This window comes from Macaca mulatta, chromosome 4 (genome assembly GCF_049350105.2).
Source record: "Macaca mulatta isolate MMU2019108-1 chromosome 4, T2T-MMU8v2.0, whole genome shotgun sequence".
Classification (NCBI taxonomy): domain Eukaryota; kingdom Metazoa; phylum Chordata; class Mammalia; order Primates; family Cercopithecidae; genus Macaca; species Macaca mulatta.
Genome location: NC_133409.1, coordinates 34,618,619 through 34,639,497, shown reverse-complemented (window position 1 = coordinate 34,639,497; position 20,879 = coordinate 34,618,619). Strand labels below are relative to the sequence as shown.

Sequence of the window (20,879 nt, the reverse complement as noted above, 5' to 3'; positions counted from 1 at the left end):
ACGTGGTCTTGGAAAATACTCCAGAAGAATTTTTAAAAATCCTGTACTGCTTTGACTGATCAAAGATGCTTCTCTTTTCCTAATAATCCTTAGGATAATTTTGAGACTACTATGCTTAATTCTTATCTGGCTTCCTCAATATCAGTGCATTCTTTGGCCATAACATAACCCAGGAATAGAAGAGGCGAAGTCTTGAAAGAAAAGTTGACATCTCTTCCAGTGTCCACATCCTACAATATATCTAACTTCAGAATATCGAGACAAAGGTCAAAAGACCTCATTTATGATGCCAGGTTTTGCTCCTAACAGACACTTTTATGTGCAAGGGGAAAACAGTAAGCTCTGGGTAGTTTATAGAGTCTTGTTTAATCATTAAAGGAGGCTTCCCTGATTTTTTTTTTTTTTTTTTTTACATTCTTTTGATACTCTAGAAGATTTTATGCCTTCGGGCATGCAGAGAATATTATAGTAAGATTGTGGATGAGTGAAGAATAGGTCTGTCTCTTATAAAGTAGAAAAGGCAATTGTGAAATGAGAATGGGTGCCAGGGAGGAAAACCTGTATGATGCTAGGAAATGCCTTATATTTAAACGAGGACATGAAAACTGATTTTCTTAAAATAGCAGAATATGTTCTGTAAAGGCTTTGTGTACTGCTCAGGGAATGCCTACTCCAAGATCACTTTACCAAGAATCTGACCACTCTTTTATCTTCTTCTTAGCCTCCAATAGTCATTGTAATTTCTCCATTTGCCTTATTTTTGCGGGTTTCTGCTTTTTTAAAAAACAAAAACAAAAATGCTTTTTGTGGGAATCTGGAGTTAGATCAGTGTATTCATTGGGCATCAGGTATGACTTAGAGGCCATATACAAGGACATTTTTCTTTGTTTAACACCAAAGGCTTAAAAATGAATATTTGCAAACAGTTTTTTTTTTCTGCATGTCATAAATAATTCTTTCTTGGAACAAGCTAAAAATGAGATGTAAATATGCAAATGTTAGATTTTCATAAGATTTATTTGATTGCAGAATGTAGGTTTCTGGAAAAGCAGAATAAATAGATGTTCTTAGTTGCTTTTAAACAATGAGCATCTTTATTCTCTGTTTGTTTGGAGTACCACAGCTGTTGTGTGAAATTACACACTTCTGTTATAAAGTAGCATAAGGCCCAACTTTTTCTAAATTACAACAAAAGTTTCTGGACTTACTGTTTTGAAGGACAGTGGTAGTGCAATAGCATTCAAAACCTCATAAAATCCAGTTTACATGTCATTGTAATCAGTTCTATTTACATGTGAAACAGATGTTAAATTTGGAATTGTACCTGTTACAAATATCGAAATTAGAATGTTTCTCTGTTTATGCACAGCTAATTTCTCGAATTGAAGAGGGAGGTTTGGAAACCGAAGGCCTCTTACGAATCCCTGGAGCTGCCATTAGAATCAAGGTAATCTCTGGGTTCTACTAATTGTAAACATTTTATTGTTTATTTACATTTATGCATTTTAAAAGCTAAAAAAGCTTGTCCTCTCCACCCCTTTTTTCCATTGTTAGTAAAGTAGATAAAATAAAACAATAAAACCTTTTATCATTCAGTTTAGTTTTTTTTTACAGTCCTGTCTGGTTTTTGTTTTTCTTTTTTTTTTTTTTCCAAAATCACCATATTACCTATAATAATACTATGACAAGAGAATGTGATGAGTTAAAATATTAATGGCGTGGGGATAGTTGTGATAGATTTGGCCAGGATGAGTAGTAGCAATTGAGTTTACAAAAGTCAGGGCTGGGCGCGGTGGTTCACACCTGTAATCCCAGCTCTTTGGGAGGCCAAAGCGGGAGGATTGCTTGAGGTTAGGAATTCGAGACCACCTGGGCAACAAAGTGAGACCCTGTCTCTACAAAAAATAATTTTAAAAAATTAGCCAGGCACTGTGGTGCTCACCTGGAGTTCCAGCTACTCAGGAAGCTGAGCGGAGAGGATTGCCTGAACCCAGGAGTTCCATGTGGCAGTGAGCTCTCATTGTCCCACTGTACTCCAGACGACGTGACAGAGCAATAAGACCCTGTTTCTTAAAAATAAAAAACACTTTGGGAGGCCAAGGTGGGTGGATCATGAGGTCAGGAGTTCGAGACCAGCCTGGCCAACATAGTGAAACACTGTCTCCACTAAAAATTCAGAAAATTAGCTGGGCATGGTGTTGGGCACCTGTATTCCCAGCTACTCAGGAGGCTGAGACAGGAGAATCACTTGAACCTGGGAGGCAGAGGTTGCAGTGAGCCAAGATCGTGCCGCTGCACTCCAGCCCGGGCAACAGTACGTGACATTGTCTCAAAAGATTAAAAAAAAAAAAAAAAAAAAAAAAAAGCCAGAAACATAGACTCCAGCAGATGGGGGGCCTTGGCATCCTATGCATAATTAGTCTTAGTGAGCAGGTCAGACGAGACACTCTCAACCACCTTCCTAATTCACACAGTTCCCTGTCTTGCTGCATCCAGGGTAGCCTGAGTCTGGCTGGTGAAAGAATAATTCCCAGACTTCCCAATTTGAGCCCTACCTTCTCCCGTGCATTTTCTTCTCTCTGGATGACATTTCTTTCCTACTGTTCTGGGGTACCATGTATCCTCCTGCTGTCATCTTTGTGCCTCACTTTTTGCTCTGGGGGATGAAGCTTCCAATGAATGCATGATAAACATGGAATTACCCTACAGGGGATGCATACTACATATCCCCTCAGGGGATTTAAATATCAAGGGGACTCATACTTGGAATTGTAGCTGTATCTGGAAAGCAGCCATTAACTATTCACTTTTACCCGATCTTCCAGATTCACCTTTACCTCTGCACTGAGATAGCACAAGTAACCACTGCCCACATCCAATGCATTGTCTTCCTGAATTTGAAAATCCAAGAGAAAATAGGAGAGAAGAGAGATAATCTCTCTTCACTTTCATAACATTCTTTATGAAATCTTTAGAACTGGATCAAGACTAAGTGTTTCTTGGAGAGTGCACACTGTCCTGGCCTGCTTCTAATGGGCTGTGGCGTGGCCAGGATTGGAATTACTCTTTATACATTCCACAGTTTGCATCACCTGCTTATTTTGATAAGTTGCCTTGATTTAGGACACCAGTTTCAACCTCCTTGGCTCTTACTGCATAGTGATCTCATTTTAATAGGATTTGAGTAGCCTGCTATATTCAGATCATAAGCTTCCACTTGTGTCCCCTGGGTTTGGCGTCTGATATTTAGACGTCCCTGAAATTGTGGTGTTTGTAAGTTTCATAGTTTGTCATTGTCTCACTTAATGTAACACCTACGGCACGTTCGCCACTAGTCAGTCATGGACATTGTGTGGTTCTGAGACAAGTTCTAGTAAGTACATTCACTAACAAAGATATAGTTCCTCAGAAACAGGTAACAAATATAACTTCATATTACCCATATCAGCAAGGTAGTCCTCAATTCACTGTTGAAAGCACTCAGGCCCTCACTAGCAGACTGCGATGGCCAGCTCACAGGAGGCAAAAATACATTTACTTAGTACAGAATAGTGAATATAATGCAGATTTTACTTTGCAATGAGAAGGCTGGCAGAAGGACAAGTTTAACTAAGTGTAATTTCTAAGAAGGCCAATTAAGTGGATTCAGCTGGCTCAACTCTTCAACCCAGCCTGTTGTCATATGCCAAATTATGCAGCAGCTGGTCCATTATAAATAATTTAAAAGATAATATGCAAAACTTTTGGTTGTCTCTTTTCTCCCTGGCCCCACCAAATTTCTCTGTACTATTCTCTCTCCCTCTCCCTCCATTCTTTCTGCCTCTCTTCTCTGGATGTTCCTCTGTTGTCCTTTCCTCCCTCATTCTTTCCCTCCATGCCCCCTCTCTCTCCTCTTCCTTCTCTCCCTATCTCCCACTCCCTTTTTCTATCTTTTCCTTCCTCCTCTTTTTTTCCATCCCTCCTCTTTTTTTCCCCTCCTTTTCTCCCTCCTTTCCTCCCTCCCCCTTCCCTCCTCCCTATTTCTTTTTCTGTCTTTGCCCACTCCCCTTCACCTATTTCATCAATTACACAAATAATTGAGGGTAGAGAATGGTTGTTGTGTTAGGAAGAGAAAATGTGGTAATTTGCCTTACAAGAAAACAGAAAACATACTTTGGGAGAATGGTTTTATGTAATAGAGGAAACTGACAGAAACTTGTGATGGTTTTTAACATGGTAAGATTTATGTATAGTAAAGAAGTATACAAAAAATAGTAATTACAGAACTCAATTGGTTTATTAGTAATAATTTGCCTGACAAATACTGTAGAGTTATGAGGTAAGTGAACTAGATATTTCTAATTCTGCATGGACTCAGATTGTTTTCCACAGCTGGCAGCAGGATGGCTGTGCGTTAAAGACAGGTATATTGATGTATTTTCATGCCTCGTTTGCTTTAAAATTGGGTTTTCCATTTCCCATAGGTGACTAATCAGAGGTAGCCTTCTGTTTTAGGCCCAGAGATTGAATATGTATTTTGTTATGTAATATACTTCTAAATAATTTAAAACATACTTCTTTTTTAATGATTTTTTTCTTAATTTAATGAAGATTTATAATATGTAGATGAAGCCCCAAAATGGAACAATTATTTTAACCAAATCTCTTAATTAAAACTTTATTATTTACAGTTTGTGGAATGTCCAGGAAAAAGTATAAATTTTAAAATGTGTTTTGGCCTTAGGTACAGTTTTTTATTGGTAAAATACGTTTGGATTAGAGGAGAGGAGTTTTTTTCTGAGTAAAAGAAATACTGACTTTTGGTAGTTTGCTTTGTCTTGTCTAAAGAGCAGAATCTCTTGAAAGTGAAAATGTATCATACTCTCAGCAAGAAAAAAATGCACTTATAGCTGCTTTTTTTTTTTTTTTTTTTCCTGTGCCTATCAGAATCTTTGCCAAGAACTAGAAGCAAAGTTTTATGAAGGGACTTTTAATTGGGAAAGTGTCAAACAGCATGATGCCGCCAGCCTGCTGAAGCTCTTCATTCGGGAGTTGCCTCAGCCATTGCTCAGTGTGGAGTATCTCAAAGCCTTTCAGGCTGTCCAGAGTAAGTACTATCCCTCTTTGAAGCAGTCCTTCTGCTGGTGCCATCTATGTTAATTGTTTTAATGACATTTGGCATCACAAAGAACATAACCAGACGTATTTGGGTGGACATATTGACTCAACTGATGTCAGTGGGTGCTCAGCTGCCATGCATTGTTTTCCGTTTTTCTTATAAATATGCATTTCTGAGTAAACAGATAACAGAATGTTCTCTTTGGGTACAGATTAATTGTATGCCATTTAAGCAATACAATATATTTCACTGTTAAAACCTGGAAACTTCACGTTTCTCTTATAATAGAATGAGTCATGTAAGATCTCTGATACAATTTTTTTGCCAAGTGTTAAAAAGCAACTCTTACTGGAGAAGTTGTGGATGAGCAGTTATTATAAAAGCACAAGGAGAAGTGGTAGGGTCTGTGAGCATTTCTTGAAAAATTAAATTCTGACATTGTCATGCAGAAATGTGGAGCAAAGCATTTTGCTGCCTCATTGGCGGAAGGTCACAAGCTGCTTCTTATGTACTGCCATTTTGTCATGTTGGGCAAGTTACACATTAGTGTCTCTAATAGTTCTCAATTCTTTTTCCAGTGAACCCACATCTTATAAGGTTTATCTACTGACCTAATTATCCATTTTACACCTAGAGGCCATGAAGAAAAGTAAAAATGCGATCACTGCCTTCAAGTAACTGTATCTTTATCTTTTAAACAGGGACACTTATAAGAATGAAAGAGGGGCACTATTAATAATTATGGTGAGCTCCCAGCACTTTGGGAGGCTGAGGTGGGCAGATCACTTAAGGTCAGCAGTTCGAGACCAACCTGGCCAACATGGTGAAATCCCGTCTCTACTAAAAATACAAAAATTAGCCAGGCATAGTGGTGTGCACCTGTGATCCCTGCTTCCCTGAGGCAGAGAATTGCTTGAACCCGAGAGGTTGAGGTTGCAGTGAACCGAAATTGCACCATTGCACTCCAGCCTGGGAGACAGAGTGAGACTCCGACTCAGAAAAAAAAAAAAAAATTGCAGTGAGCTACAGTTTCAACCAGAACCGCCAGGCTATTCTTAACACATACAATATTGAGATGGTTTCATGAGTCATCTCGTATCATGACATTTCTTCAGAATTTCTAGGAGAGATGAAACTGAAATCATCTTGTTTAAAGTATTTTTTTCTGAACAAGTTTCTTCTTTAAACAGAATAAATTAGCTTCTGCTGGAAATACTTTTTAATGTTTAAATTGTGCTACGTTGCATACATTTCCTGGATATGAATTACAGGACCAAATTTATTGCTGAAAAGGAATGCTGGAATGATTCTAAATATCCACGAGTATTACTTAAATAGGGTAAGGGCTACTGAAAATGATAGCATCAATGATAATAATGCACCTCTGAGACTGTTGAATTGCTGCTTGGTTTTCTAATTTATTCCACAGGCATTTATGAGCACCTATCGTGTTCCAGGCCGTATTTTACATATTCCTGTTGGAATTAATGGACTCTTACCATGCATTTGTTCACTTGCCATTAAAAGAAACAAACTTCACTGTTACAGACGCACCCTGATACCATATCGTGGAAGGTCCCATCCTCTATGTCTTTTCATTGGGGAATAATTATTATGCAGAAGTTAAAATTATTTCCAAAGCACTGTTGTGTGTCTGCAAACATAAGGCCGCGCGTCATATGATCACAGTTGGAAGTGAGCATTCTGAGAGAGAGGAAGCTCCTAACAGCAGCTGCTTTTGCTGATCTCCCACAAACACACTCTCAACAAGGCTTGCTGCTCAGTCGTTGTGTCTTAGATTTTACAGTCATGTTTATGCCAAATAACTTTTTCCTTAAAAAGTGAAAAAAGAAAGTAAAGGAAAATGTTCACTAAAGAAAAGAGTTCAGATTTATTTAATTTTTCTACAGCTCTTCCAACCAAGAAGCAGCAACTACAGGCTTTGAACCTTCTTGTCATCCTCCTACCTGATGCAAACAGGGACACACTGAAGGTCAGCTCGGTTAATTTACATTAAATATCCCTTAGAACTAAGCACAGTAATTTTTCACTATTTGTTGCAAAGCAATAAGATGTGTATCTTGGATATGGTCATAAAAGTCTGTAAAGAAAAAAGCCTACTTTTAAGGACAGAGGGTGAAAGTCTTTAACTCTTTATTTATGAGGTTATGTTACTAATATTTTTAAGTTTTTTTTAAAATTTTCACTATAACATTTATTCTTCCAAACCAGATGATTGAGGTTCATTGGTTAATGGAAACATGGGTGGTTTTTAGTTTTTTTCTCCTCTTTTTTTTTTTTTTTTCATTTATCGAATTGTATTTAATAAGCAGTTAGCAGCAGTAAGGTAAAATATAAATGTTTAAAACAAAAATTCTAAGGCTCATCAAATATAACCCACTACTACCTAAAGATATTACAATTTGTAGTTAGAAATGGTAGATTTTGAAGTAAGTCATAATGGTGATTTGATACATTTGTTAGCCAAAGTATAGACCAACTCAAACAAATTCTAGTTATTTCTCTAAAGGTTTATCCTGGGTTTCTGATTTATATCATCATTTTGAAGTGATTTGGTCTAATGTTTATATGACTTAATACCATCTATTGTAAGTGTTGTCAGAAGCTCTTATAATGAGGGATTGTGCCACACTGATTTATTTTCCTTAACAGCAGAGTTTATAGAGTTTATAGTGTAGTTGCAAAAGGTTTAATTATAAACTCTTAGAAAAAGAAAAAAAATTAACTTAGTAAAAGTATTATCTTAAGTTTTGCCCTTGCCGTAAAAATATTTTTTATATGGGTAGAGGGCTTCTTTACCCTCTTCATTTTTTTCTATTTAAAATGAAATCTCCTCATGAAAAGAACTTTCAAGTTAAGAAAAAAAATTTACTACTTGCTACATCTTGGAATTTTTTTCTCTTAATTCATTAAAACTCCTTGAATTGTAACTGCATGACTGATAGTTCTTTAATGCCATGGAATGCATATTAATACTCAACTTTTCTTGATGAAGCAGCTTATGGGGATTACTGGAGGTAAAAATGCTATGTCTGCTACAGGAGAACTTCCAAAGGGCTATTCCCTTTCCTAAGTCAGAAAAAAAGCCCTTTGCTTCACTGGTTGTCAAATGAATAACCCAGAAGGCAGCATTAGGTTTTGGTTCAATTTGCTTTTGAGACAGAGGTCAATTCAGAAAGGGTTATATTTGAAGTGTGTGTGCCCAGGGCTGCTGTGTAAGTGTGTGTAGACTGTGGCTGAGACAGGGGCATATGGCCCAGGACAAAGTGGGGCTGATGATCCAACATGTCCCCTGCTTGTCAGCAGTGCTCCCAACACAGGGCTTCAACTACTCAGAAATAGGGAGGAACATCTTTTTCTTACTCATTGACTTTTTCTTGGCACATCTTTGGGTGACCGTCCTATCAATGACCAGTGTGCGGTGAGTATTGCAAGACTCATGATTTACTTAAGATACCCCTACATTCAAATGAGTTCAAGTCGTTGTGGGAGGAAGCACTCAATTCAATATGGCTGCTTTGGGTGTGACTGATCTGGAACTCTTCTTTGGACTTTGCCCTCAAAGTCCCAGGCATATTCTTTTAAAAAAACTATTAAAAAATATTTTTAAAATTATAGGATAGTTCTTACATTTTGTGTATGAGGCTATTGGAAACATAATTTTTTAATTAAGGGGAGGAAGTACTATTTTTGGTAAAAAACTGGAAGATGCAAACAAGTAATTTTACATGTTTACTTAAGCTTTAGTGACTTAATTAGCCAGCTCTGCTGAAGGTTTCAAACCAGAACTTTAATAATAGAACATTTTAACAAGAATGCCATATGTGCAAAGAATAAGCCATAAATTTAGTTCTGTAAAAGGGAAGGGAAACTCCAATGCAATATAATTTCAGGAAGCCTAACGCAAAATTCCCTGACTTATCCAGTGCTAGCAACACGCCTTCAGTTGTCATCTGAAGGACAGAATCACGTACATGACTTGTTTGGAATATTGCTACAGCAAGTCTAAGGGTTAGGAGGCACCATGTTAAATACCACATCTTGGTGTGATAGTGAAGTGACAGGTGTGTTTGGGCAAGCTACTTAACCACATTTACTTTTTTTTTTTTTTTTTTGAGACAGAGTCTCACTCCTGTTGCCCAGGCTAGAGTGCATAGAGTGCAGTGGCGTGATCTTGGCTCACTGCAACCTCCGCCTCTCGGGTTCAAGCGATTCTCCTGCCTCAGCCTCCCGAGTAGCTGGGACTTCAGGCGCATGCCACCACACCTGGCTAATTTTGTATTTTTTGTAGAGACGGGGTTTCTCCATGTTGGTCAGGCTGGTCTCGAACTCCCAACCTCAGGTGATCCGCCCACCTCAGCCTCCCAAAGTGCTGGGATTACAGGCGTGAGCCACTGCTCCCGGCCCACAGTTCCTTTTTACTTTGAATTATGATGCATTTGGACAAATAATCACACCTACCTTTGACTTGGAACCATACTGAAGACTGATTTTACGATAGCAAGAGGGGATCCATGTTAATATAATTCTTGACATTTATCTTTCTTGTAGTTTTAAGAAGCTCATTATATATATTATCTCAATCCTTCCAGGCTGAGAGATAAGTATTCCCATTTTACAAATAAGAAAGCTTTAAAGAGCAGAGGTATATAAAGGTTTAACATCATACCCAGCTAATAAGTAAATGTGCTGGGACTCAAACCTGGCTTTTCAGAGAGTGAGGCCAGTGATAGATTGATACCACCAGGATGGTGATAAAGTAAATACTTTTTGAAACAGGAGAAGTTCTCATGAGTGTATAAAGAAAATGTGATAGATACACACATACACACACACACACATGCCATGCAATACTACTCAGCCATAAGACAGAATGAAATAATGGCCTTTGCAATAACTTGGATGGAACCAGAAGCCATTATTCTAAGTGAAGTAACACAGGAATAAGAAACCAAATATTGCATGTTCTCACTTATAAGTAGGAGCTAAGCTATGAGGATGCAAAGGCATAAGAATGATACACTGGACTTTGGGAACTCGGGGGAAGCATAGGAGAAGGGTGAGAGATAAAAGACTGCATATTGGGTACCTTGTACAGTGCTCAGGTGACAGGCGCACCAAAATCTTAGAAATCACCACAAAAGAACTTACCCATGTAAGCAGAAACCACCTATATCCCAAAAACTCTTGAAATAAAAAAAATATATATATATAAAAAGGGGAAATTCTTAAGGTTCAGATAGAAAATTCTGCAGTTCCTTCAGCAAGGGCTGGGCTAACATTTCGTTAATTTTATATCAACTGTCTTATTCTCTAGTATTCTGGTAGTAATATTTTGAGTAACGTTATTACATATGCACACCACAATTAAAATGGTTTATTACCTAATCTCTGTAATTTATGCTCATAAAGAAAGAGATACACTGGTCCCTGAACAATTATTCTGGTCTCTGTGGAACAAAATTAAATATTTTTTCTAAACTTCAATTAATCTTTTGTCCTCATTTGAGAACATGTTGTTTTATATAACTTTATGCTTGGATTACAATTTAACTTTCTGAGCACTGTACTAGAAATTAGATACATAAATCTCGTTGTTAGATATTAAAGCTCTGTCCTTAATTTGTTTCAAATTTTCAAGGTCTATATAGCAGCTAAACTTGATTCAAGAGCAACCTGTTAGAACTTACAGTAACTTTTTTTTCCTGAAATTCTTTGAAAGATAGACACTTTTTTTCCTTTTTCCATTTTAGTATAGTATATTTGGCTTTTTTAGGGTAGGGATTTTAGGCTAACTATGAAAAAATGATTCTTTTAGTAGTTAAGAATTTAGAAACAAAAGCCAGATAGACATGTAATTAAATTTTCTCAGGATTTGCTAGCTGTATGACCACCGGGAAGTTACTTACATTCTTCAAACATTGTTTTCTCATCTGTAAAATGGAGGTAATTACAGCGTCTGTCTCCAAGTTAGGATTAAGTAATCTCTATAATGTGCTTCATAAACTGCCTCATTCATAGAGAACATTGAATACCTGTGCAGTTATTAGTTACTGTTGTTCTAGAACAAATGAAGAAGGCAAAAGAGAAATCTTAAGCCCTGTTAGAGTAGGGCGACCTCAGCTGCCTTTATCTTTTGGAGAAGGTACTTTCAGAGGACAATGAGTGTCTGCAATAGGGGTGGATGTACGTGGCATCAAGCTGAGCATAACCTAACCTGTTCTGATGAAAAGTTCCTTGTTTTCATTCATTAAAAAAAAAAAATTATCAGCTGAGTATGGTGGCTTATGCCTGTAATCCTAGCAGTTTGGGAGGATGAGGTAGAAGTATTTCTTGAACTCAAAAGTTCAAGACCAGCCTGGGCAACATAGCAAGACTTTGCCTCTATGAAAAATAAAAAAAATTAGCCAGGCATGGTAGCGTGCACCTGTGGTCCCAGCTACTCTGGAGACTGAGGCAGGAGGATCACTTGAGCCCAGGAGTTTGAGGCTGTAGTGAGCTATGATCTCTCACTGCACACCAGCCTGGGCAACAGAGCGAGACCTGGTCTCAAAAAAAAAAAAAAAAAAAAAAAAAATTTCTCTTTGGTCTTTCTTCGTTTCTCCACTTTTTCTATCACAATATTCCCTCCCCTCTCCTCTTGTCTTCTCTTCTCTTCTCTTCTCTTCTCTTCTCTGTTTCCGAGATAGGGTTTCTCTCTGTTGCCTAGGCTGGACTTGAACTCCTAAGCTCAGATGATCCTCCCACCGATCTGGGACTACAGGTGTGCACCACCATGCCTAGTGCCTGGGACTACAGATTTGCACCACCATGCCCAGTACTTAGGACTACAGGTGTGCACCATCATGCCCAGGGCCTGGGACTACAGGTGTACACCACCATGCCCAGTGCCTGGTTCATTCTTTATAAGTTCCATATCAGCCAGATATTGATTGCCTTAAAGCAAATGAAACTGGAGTCGAATGACCCTTTTTGAGGTAATTTTTAAAAGTCTCTACATAGGAAAATGCAGCACTTCCTAAAATAGGCAAATGTTTGTATGATGTTTTAAATTACTTTTCAGCTCTCCATGACTCCCATAGGCCAGAGGTCTGACACTTCCCCTCTCCTCTCTCTGCTCCCTAGTTCAGCTATGTGCCATCCCTGCTTCATTCTCCAGCACCAAGGTCCTTAGTAGAAGCAAATTTCCACCTCAGGGAGCGTCAACCAAATGGAGAAGTCTTGGTAACAGGGCCTGTTGGATGTGATTAGTCGACTGTGCTTATACACAACTTGTTTTTTTTAATGAAATAAAAATTGCATATGCGACAGTGCTTTAATCTTTTACCTTCATATATGACACCAATCTCAAAAGAGTCATTTCTGTTTCAGGCCCTTCTTGAATTTCTCCAAAGAGTAATAGATAATAAAGAAAAAAATAAAATGACAGTCATGAATGTAGCAATGGTCATGGCCCCAAACCTCTTTATGTGTCATGCGTTGGGATTGAAGTCCAGTGAACAGCGAGAATTTGTAATGGCAGCTGGGACAGCAAATACCATGCACTTATTGATTAAGTATCAAAAACTTCTGTGGACAGTAAGTATATATCATATGCTTTGTTCTTAGTAGTTTAAAAACATACTACATGTTTGTTATTAGCTTTATTAAATTACATTTAAAATTTGTGAGTGCAGAAAATATTAAAGACATTTTATTTGTATAGGTAAGGAGGGCCCTGTGAATTTCTGTTTTAAAATTATGTCAAAACATGCCTTGTAAGAAGTACTTTTTATTTACTTCTGCCTATTTTCCCATTTCTCAGTGTTTAGTCCTGCTCTATTTTTAAAAGCCCATGCTATCTTCGTTTCAGATTATTCAGTTCTTATTCATAGACCCTTTATTGAAAGGGGTGCATGCATTTTGTACCCTTATTGCTGAGAACATCTTTAAAAATGGTTTCCTCTGTTTTACACTTATTTTGAGCTTGTTTTGACAGTTTATCAGTGGATGGTAGTGGATGAGAGCCTTCGTTGATTAGGTGCTCATGTTCCAATGAAATTTATAATTTTTCAGTGAGGCATCTTAGAAGCATTTAGAAAAAAATGACCTAAAGGAATTCCAAGCAAAATTATAATATTGAATATTTCAATCTCTTATTTGAGGAACTTCCAAACATTAATTTGTTAAAAAGAGTGATGATATTTAGATCCTGAAGTCTTTATAATCTATAAAAAGACAACTGATGTAGATGATTTCAAATGTGTTTTTTAATAAAAAATTAATGTCCATTTATTAAATCTCAGTGTTTGTCAACCTTATTTCATGGTTACATTTTGATACCTTAAAATATTTTGTTTTTGCTAATGTGATTTCTTAGGATAAATTTGTCCTGGATTTTTGCTAGCCACCTATCAGCTCTTGTTTCTTGGGGAGTTGTTCCTTCTCTCGTGACAGCAGAGGCTAGCTGGTTATTAGAAGGGGACTTTAGGTTAGCTAGCAGGGCTGTAGATAGGAGGCTGCAAAAGGAAAGACCTATGGAGGTGGTGGCTTCTACTGCTCGTCACCTCAGGGGGTCTCCAGTCTGGAAGAAGGCCACTGTGTCCTTGAACTTCACAAAGCCTCTTTTGGAACCTTCCACAGTGGGTGGTGAATTACACCACGTGGATGCCCTGCACACCTGGTAAGGGAATAATATGAAGCACTTTCTTTTCACAGATTTAATGAATACTGCATGGAAAATGGCAGTCTTATCAAAAAGAGAAACTCTTTACTCCTTTCGAAATTTAAAAAATACAGTTTTTTTCTGTAGTTTAAAATGCTGGCATTTCTTTTTCCTCTCTAAGATTAATTCCTTTTCTCTGTAGATTCCCAAGTTTATTGTAAACCAAGTGAGGAAGCAAAACACGGAAAATCATAAAAAGGATAAAAGAGCCATGAAGAAACTGCTGAAGAAAATGGCTTATGACCGAGAAAAATATGAAAAGCAAGATAAGAGTACAAATGATGTAAGAAAATAGTGGAGACGTGTGTCTATTCTGATTTTAAGTTATTTTTTAATACCAAATATTTTTATTTAATGTCGTCATAGTATGACTTTCTGCCACTTACTAGGCTTTGGTACTACTTGTAAGTGAAAGACATCAGTAACTATCTTCCTACTACTGCTGCTAATGATCAGGATTGATAGTTGGTCAGGTGTTGGTGACTCAGCATGTGAGCTGTTAATGGGGAACAAAGGAAGATATCAAGACAAGACTGAACACACACACACACACACACACACACACACACACACACACACACCCACACACACCCCTACCCCTACCCCTACCTCTCCTGCAGAGACTCTAGTGGCCTACTGAATATATAATCTAGAGTGAGTAAGTAACCCCACGTGAACCACTGACATTTTTTTTTTCTAAATTTTTCTCATCTGTAGAATGGGGGAAAATAGCTAATCCAGAGAGACAAATAGGTTAATGTTTGTGTTGTGCCGAGGATTATTCCTAGACTTTAATAAGTATTTGAAGGTTCTTAATTTGATCAGAAGAATTTTGAGAGCTAAATTGGAAAGAAAAAAATTAAGGTGTTTCAAAAAAGAAATACCTAAATAGCTGTATTTATAAAGTACTGTAAGGATATATTAAGAACTGGGTTTACAATAATGAAATATACATGGATATGCGTTTATGAAGTGAGTTACCAAAGCTGTAGCGTAAGATCATGAAATGAACGGGTTTCTATTGTTCTATTTAAGTGAATCCACCTCCTCCCTCTACCACCACCATTGAAGTTGTTTAGTTACATGCTGACATCTTGTGGAATAATGTGAAAATGCAGTTATCAGCCTTTGTCTGAATTTTTGGTTATGACCTGCTTATGGATCCAGTAACCATAAAAACAAAGTTTTTCTCTTAGATTTATTTGTATCTCTCACTCTTAAAAAATAATACTTTCTTGGCATTGTAAAACATTTTAAATCAAGTTTTAAATATCTTTAAAAACATAAAGAGAAGTTGTAAATAATGCTTATTTTTTTTAGAAAGGCCTTGATATTATCCTAAAGGCTTTTAGAAAGCATTTTTGTTTGGCTTTTGGTTAAATTTAGAATGTTCTGTTACCTCTAAGACCATTGTAAATATGTGAATAAAATCTGTTTTGCAGCCCTTCTCATTCATATTAAGTGACTTTATAGCCTTGTCTTTTTATAGGGCATTCAGCCGTGATACTCTGAGGCTGAGGATCTACTTAAGGAAATATTTGGGGTGTACCTTTTTAATAATATTTAGAAAAAATGAAATGTTTACTTTTTGGAGATGGAATATTTTAGTGATTTTGTCATTTATGGGAAAAAGCATTTGAGTTTTGTTTTGTTTTTCCCTTATGTGAAATTCAGTTACTCATCTAACAAAATGCTACTGCCACCTTGGTGCTAGGCCCCCACTTTATGTTAGGTGTTCCCAGGGAGTCAGGGAGCTGAGTGCTCACCCTCGAGGAGCCAGGAGAAGGGATGTAGAAGGGATGTAGCTCAGAGGTATGTGATTGAAGCCTGACCACGGTACTGTCATCGACAAAACAGGAAGTACGCATGAGAGAGGCTTCACTGGGGAGTCAAGCTGAGATGTGAAAAATAAATCAGTGTTGTTCAGGTGTCACTAGAGAGGAGCCATCTAACCCGCAGAGGAAGCCTTCTGACATCGCAGCCCATGGTGGAGGTCCATTTGGCCTGTCATTTTGGTAGAAAAATTCTAATCTCCAGCCTGGCCAAAACAGTGGAACCTCGTCTCTGCTAAAAATATAAAAATTAGCTGGACGTGGTGGCACACACCTGTAGTTCATCTACTCGGGATGCAAAGGCAGGAGAATCGCTTGATCCCAGGAGGCAGTGAGCCAAGACTGTGCCACTGCACTCCAGTTTGTGTGACAGAGTGAGACTTCATCTCAAAAAAAAATTCTAATCAATATCCAAAGGTTTTTTAAAAAAATTATGTCATTTTATTAGGGAGAGTAAATAGACACAGAAAGCAATCACAGAACAAGTAGAGGTGCAAGCTAAGTTCAAATACTGTGGATATGTGGTAAGTCACTAAGTAACAAGAGTTTTTTGCATGTTTCTTCCAACTGGCAACTGCCAGAATTCTAAAACTAAAAGATTTAATGTGAAAGTTTGAACCACCATCTGAATAACAAATGGATGTTGGGACATCCCTCATCTTCTGGCGGTAAGGGGCCTGCTTTCGAGCAGGGTAGCAATTGCCTGGAATTGAGTAGAAGCTGTTCCCTTTGGATGGAACATAGACCATCTACTTTGCTGTAAGCCACGCCCCCTCCTTCATTCTGTCTGGTTGCTGTACTTTCTTGACTCTCCTCCAAATCATTCAAATATGCAGTATGAAACTATAGGGCATGAAATTGCCTGGGGGTAGTTTTTTTCATTTGTTAAACAGTTACTTGATATGTGCCTACTGTGTGCCAGGAATTATTGGATACTTGAAATATAAATTATTGGATGAAACATATAAAAATCACTGCTCTTCTACAGCTTAAATTCTAAAAATAAAAGTAAATCTAGGAAGTAATTCATATAATGTGTTAGTATGTGGTTTATCCTCCAAAAGTAATAAAAACAACAGAACAAGGGGAATTGGGAAGGAGAGCCCCTGGCACTATTAAGTTGAGATAGTCTGGATATTATTCATTTAAGCAAAGACAAGAAGAAGGGCAGGGAATTGAGCTGTGTATATATCTCAGGAAACTCAGTCCAGGCAGAAAGAATAGTCTGTGCAAAATCCTTAGGGTAGGAACTTACCTTAAGGAGTGATTGTAACTGGAGTGAAGCCAGCAGAGGGAATGGTAGTGTGAAATGAGGTCAGGGGGCAAGGGGACAAGATTGCATAGGGCCTTGTCGACAGATCATCTTTAGAAATTTGGATTTACTCTGAGTGAAACGGGAGTTTGAAACAAAGGCTTGAAAATCTATACTATGGTTTAAAATGATTCCTTAGGCTGTTGTGTTGAGAATAGACTATAAGGGGGCAAAGAGAAATAGGGAGATCATTTGAGAGGTTCTTGTAATCCAGGTGAGAGATAATGGTGATTCAGACCAGGGTATCAGCATTGGAAAGTGGAGAAATGGTTGGATTCTGGATTTTGTTTTGAAGTTAAAGCTATTGAGATTTCCTGATGGAAATCATGTAGGAGAACAAAATAGGTCAAAAATGACTGATTTTTGGCCTGAGAAATTGGAAGGATGGTATTGCTTTCAATTTCGTGATTTCAATTTAGGACCTGTTGAGTATGATGTCTATTAGACATATAAGTGGGGATATTTGAAATGTTTGGAGAGACAATCAGGTCATACTAACTGGCCACTTAGGTGCGTAGAGAGACAGGGGCAGATGGGGGAAGCAGGAGTGAGCCTCGAGAGAGAGAGAGAGAGAGAGCAAAGTTTCTATTCTGTGCATGATAGGGAACTGCAGAAAGGCAAAGGAAAGATTGAGGGAATGTAAGACTGGAGGGTAAGTAGGAGATGGTAGGTAATTTCCTTGTTGATGGGAGTATATAAATTGGTAGAGTCCTTCCAGAGAACAGTGGCATGTGGCAAAGTCTTGAAAACCATGCGCTTCACTGGACTCAGAAATTGAGAGTAATAGCATGAGCAAGCAAATATTTATGTTAAGTTCATTGTCATTTTCTTACACTGACCAAAATTAGAGATAATCCAAAAGAATAGAGGTGGCTAGTTAAATATGTTATGGCATATCTATACAGCGAAATACCATGAAAATGTACAAATGTGTATCTTGACATTGAAGAGATTCGTAATCTGTTACTATGTGAAAAAAGAAGTTAGGAATCAGTGAGTGGTGTAGTGCTGTATTTTTAGGGGGTAGTAACTATGATTTTAATGTTTTCATAGATCAGGCATGATGCTAAACATTGTATAAACATTGTCTCATGTAATATTTATGGTAGTCCAATTGGAGTGTATTATTGTGTAATTTTTTTCAGATGAGGAAAATGAGAATTACTGATCTTAAAGTTACTAAGGTTATCTAGACAGGAATTGGTGGAGCTGGAATTTGAAACCAAATCTGTATGACTTTAAATCCATGGAGTCTTCACCATTATCCTTTGTTTCGCCATAGATCACAGAAGGACTCTAAGAAGGATATATACCAAAACTCTGGGTTTATGGGTGGTAATACAATGAACATGGATCACTGCTGTTATAAAATATGTTTTATATGTAGTTCTTAAAATGGTTCTAGGCTAGAGCCAAGGCCCAGTTGAGAATGGAAAAAACTTTAGAATGTGAGCCAATAGGAACCCTGCAAGATGTGGATACTGATTGGATGTGAAGGGTGTGGAAGAAGAAGGGAATCTACAATGACTTGCCAAATTTTGCCTTGGGTGACATTAGCATCAAGCAAAAGGGAAACAGGCTTAAAAGTAAGTTTTTGACACTTTGGGTTAACGTGCCTGTGTGAGAGTTGGCTACAGGGGCCTGAATTTTAAGGAACATCCAGCATTGGAGACACAGCTTTGGGATGAGCCTAGAAATTGTTGTTGAAGCCATAGAGTGATTCATATTATACAAGGTGGATATAGGAGTAAGAAAATAAAGAGACAAAGAGAGATCTCTAGGGATTACAATATTGAAGTATGGGCCATTCAAGAAGAGCTGGTAAAGGATGCTAGGAAATAATAGGAAATAAGAGAAAGTTGAAGGATGTACAGTTTATCTGAAGCCCAGGCAGAAAGAGTAGACTAAGTAAAAAGAGCTTGGTTAGTAATGCCAAATGCTGCGGAGAGGCTGAGTAAGGTTAACATTGGACAAAGGTTTTTGAATTTGAAGGTTAATTATTAGTTTCCCCAAAACATTGTCAATGATAATTTTTGGAAGAAGCTAGGTTGCCAGGGATTGGAGAGTGAGAGAGATTATAGATCGTAAACATTCTTCAAGGTAATATTTTTAAGAGGCTTTGGCTCGATGCAGTGGCATGCACCTGTAGTCCCAGCTACTTGGGAGGCTGAACAGGAGGATCACTTGAGCCCACAGTTAGATGTCAGCCTGGGTAACACAGTGACACCCCTCTTAAAAAATAATAATTTTGTATGCTATTAAAGCTAACTGTTTAAAATCGGGCATTCGTATAATTAAGACATGCTAGATTAGGTAATTAATAATTTGAGCCAGCTTGTAAGATGTACTCAATTTACCTCATAAGGCAAGTGTTTTTAGTGATTACAGCATACTAAGTGTTTGGTTCAAATGTAGATGTTCTTAAATACTAATATGTCTTATGCATTAATTATACTAGGAAGAAACAGTTGGAGGAACAATAAGAAAATTGTAGACCATTAATAACAATCATTTTCTGATAGCCTTTAACTTGTTGGGATTGATAACACACACACCTGCACCCACACATAGACCTCAGAAGTCATGTGGCTTGAGGATGTAGCCCCAGCTCTGCCATGAGTGAGTGTGACAAGTCATTTTACCTCTGTGGGCTTCAGTTTCTTTTATAAAATGATAGCCTAGGATCAGATTAATGGTGTTTAACCAGAAGTTCACAATAGAGGCATCTGTAATATTTAAGTTTTTAAAGGTTTGTTTATTTTTGGAGATAAGAGCTGGCTTTGTCACTCAGGCTGAAGTGTAATGGTGCAATCATGGCTCATTGTAACCTCAAAGTTGCAGGCTCAAGGGATCCTCCCACCTCAGCCTCGTGAGTAAGTGGGACTACAGGCATGCACCACCATGCCTGGTTAATTTTTAAACTTTTTTGTAGAGACAGGGTCTTGCTATGTTGCACAGGCTGATCTCGAACTCCTGGCCTCAAGCAATCCTCCCTCCTCAGCCTCTCACACCTGGAATCACAGGTGTGAGCCACTGCACCTGGCCTACTAATATTATTTTAGAACAAAACAAAAGGCAAACCATGATTGGGTGACTCACTAGACCCACTGAGTCAGACTCTCCCAGGGCAGGACTTGGGCGTGTGTATTGTCTAAAAACTGGAAGGGTAATTCCCTCTTCCTATTGGTGTGTTTGTATGTGTGTATGCACATGTATATTTAATTTTATCATGAAACTTGTTTTAACACACATATGAGTAGAAAGAATAATACATGAGCCCCCCAAAACCTTTATCATCAATAATCGAACACATTTTTCTGATCTTGTTGCATCCTATCTCCCACATGTTTCTTCCTTTTAGAATTTTAAAGGAAATGCCAGATATCTTATAATTACCTCAGATTGCATCTCTGCCTACTAAGAATGTGGGGGCAGCTTTGATGAACAATTGATTATGATTTGTTGACTCATCCAGGCCTCAGGGTTATTGTGACTTAGGTTTGTATGATGTTTCTTCTGCCATTCAAGCTCACCTCTCAAAGGGAGGCTGTTCGTTTATGAGAGTGAGGCTACAGAGTGGCTCTGTGAGATTCTGTCAAAGATGCCGTATGCTGCTCACCACATTTGACCTCACAGGTCAAGGAAACAAAAGGCTTTCTCTCCTAGGGTTAATGTTAGTGTTAACTTGGGACATGCTAGTATCACACCCTTAATTTACCAGGGAGGAACTCAAGCTTTAGAGAGCTTACGTGACTTGCTAAAAGTTCCAGAATAATCTTGTCACATTTTAGAGTGTAGGGCTATGGCTGTGAAAAAGAAATCTGTTGCTACCACTGGAAGAATCCTGGCATTGGAAGCAGTGTGGTGTAGATGCTGAGTTGTTTGTGGCCAGAGTTGCGTGCCTTTATGCAC

At 38.0% G+C, this 20,879-nt stretch overlaps 1 protein-coding gene across 3 annotated transcripts in view; it reads left to right on the top strand.

Annotated features, from left to right (window-relative positions):
* ARHGAP18 (Rho GTPase activating protein 18) overlaps positions 1-20,879 on the top strand; it is a 195,723-nt gene that overhangs the window by 159,067 nt on the left and 15,777 nt on the right. For all 3 annotated transcript variants that reach the window (XM_015137472.3, XM_001105288.5, XM_078001190.1), the window contains 5 exons: positions 1,370-1,447; positions 4,927-5,086; positions 7,009-7,091; positions 12,491-12,697; positions 13,966-14,106. In XM_015137472.3, coding sequence (XP_014992958.3) covers positions 1,370-1,447; positions 4,927-5,086; positions 7,009-7,091; positions 12,491-12,697; positions 13,966-14,106 — 669 coding nt within the window. The remainder of the gene's footprint in view (positions 1-1,369; positions 1,448-4,926; positions 5,087-7,008; positions 7,092-12,490; positions 12,698-13,965; positions 14,107-20,879) is intronic.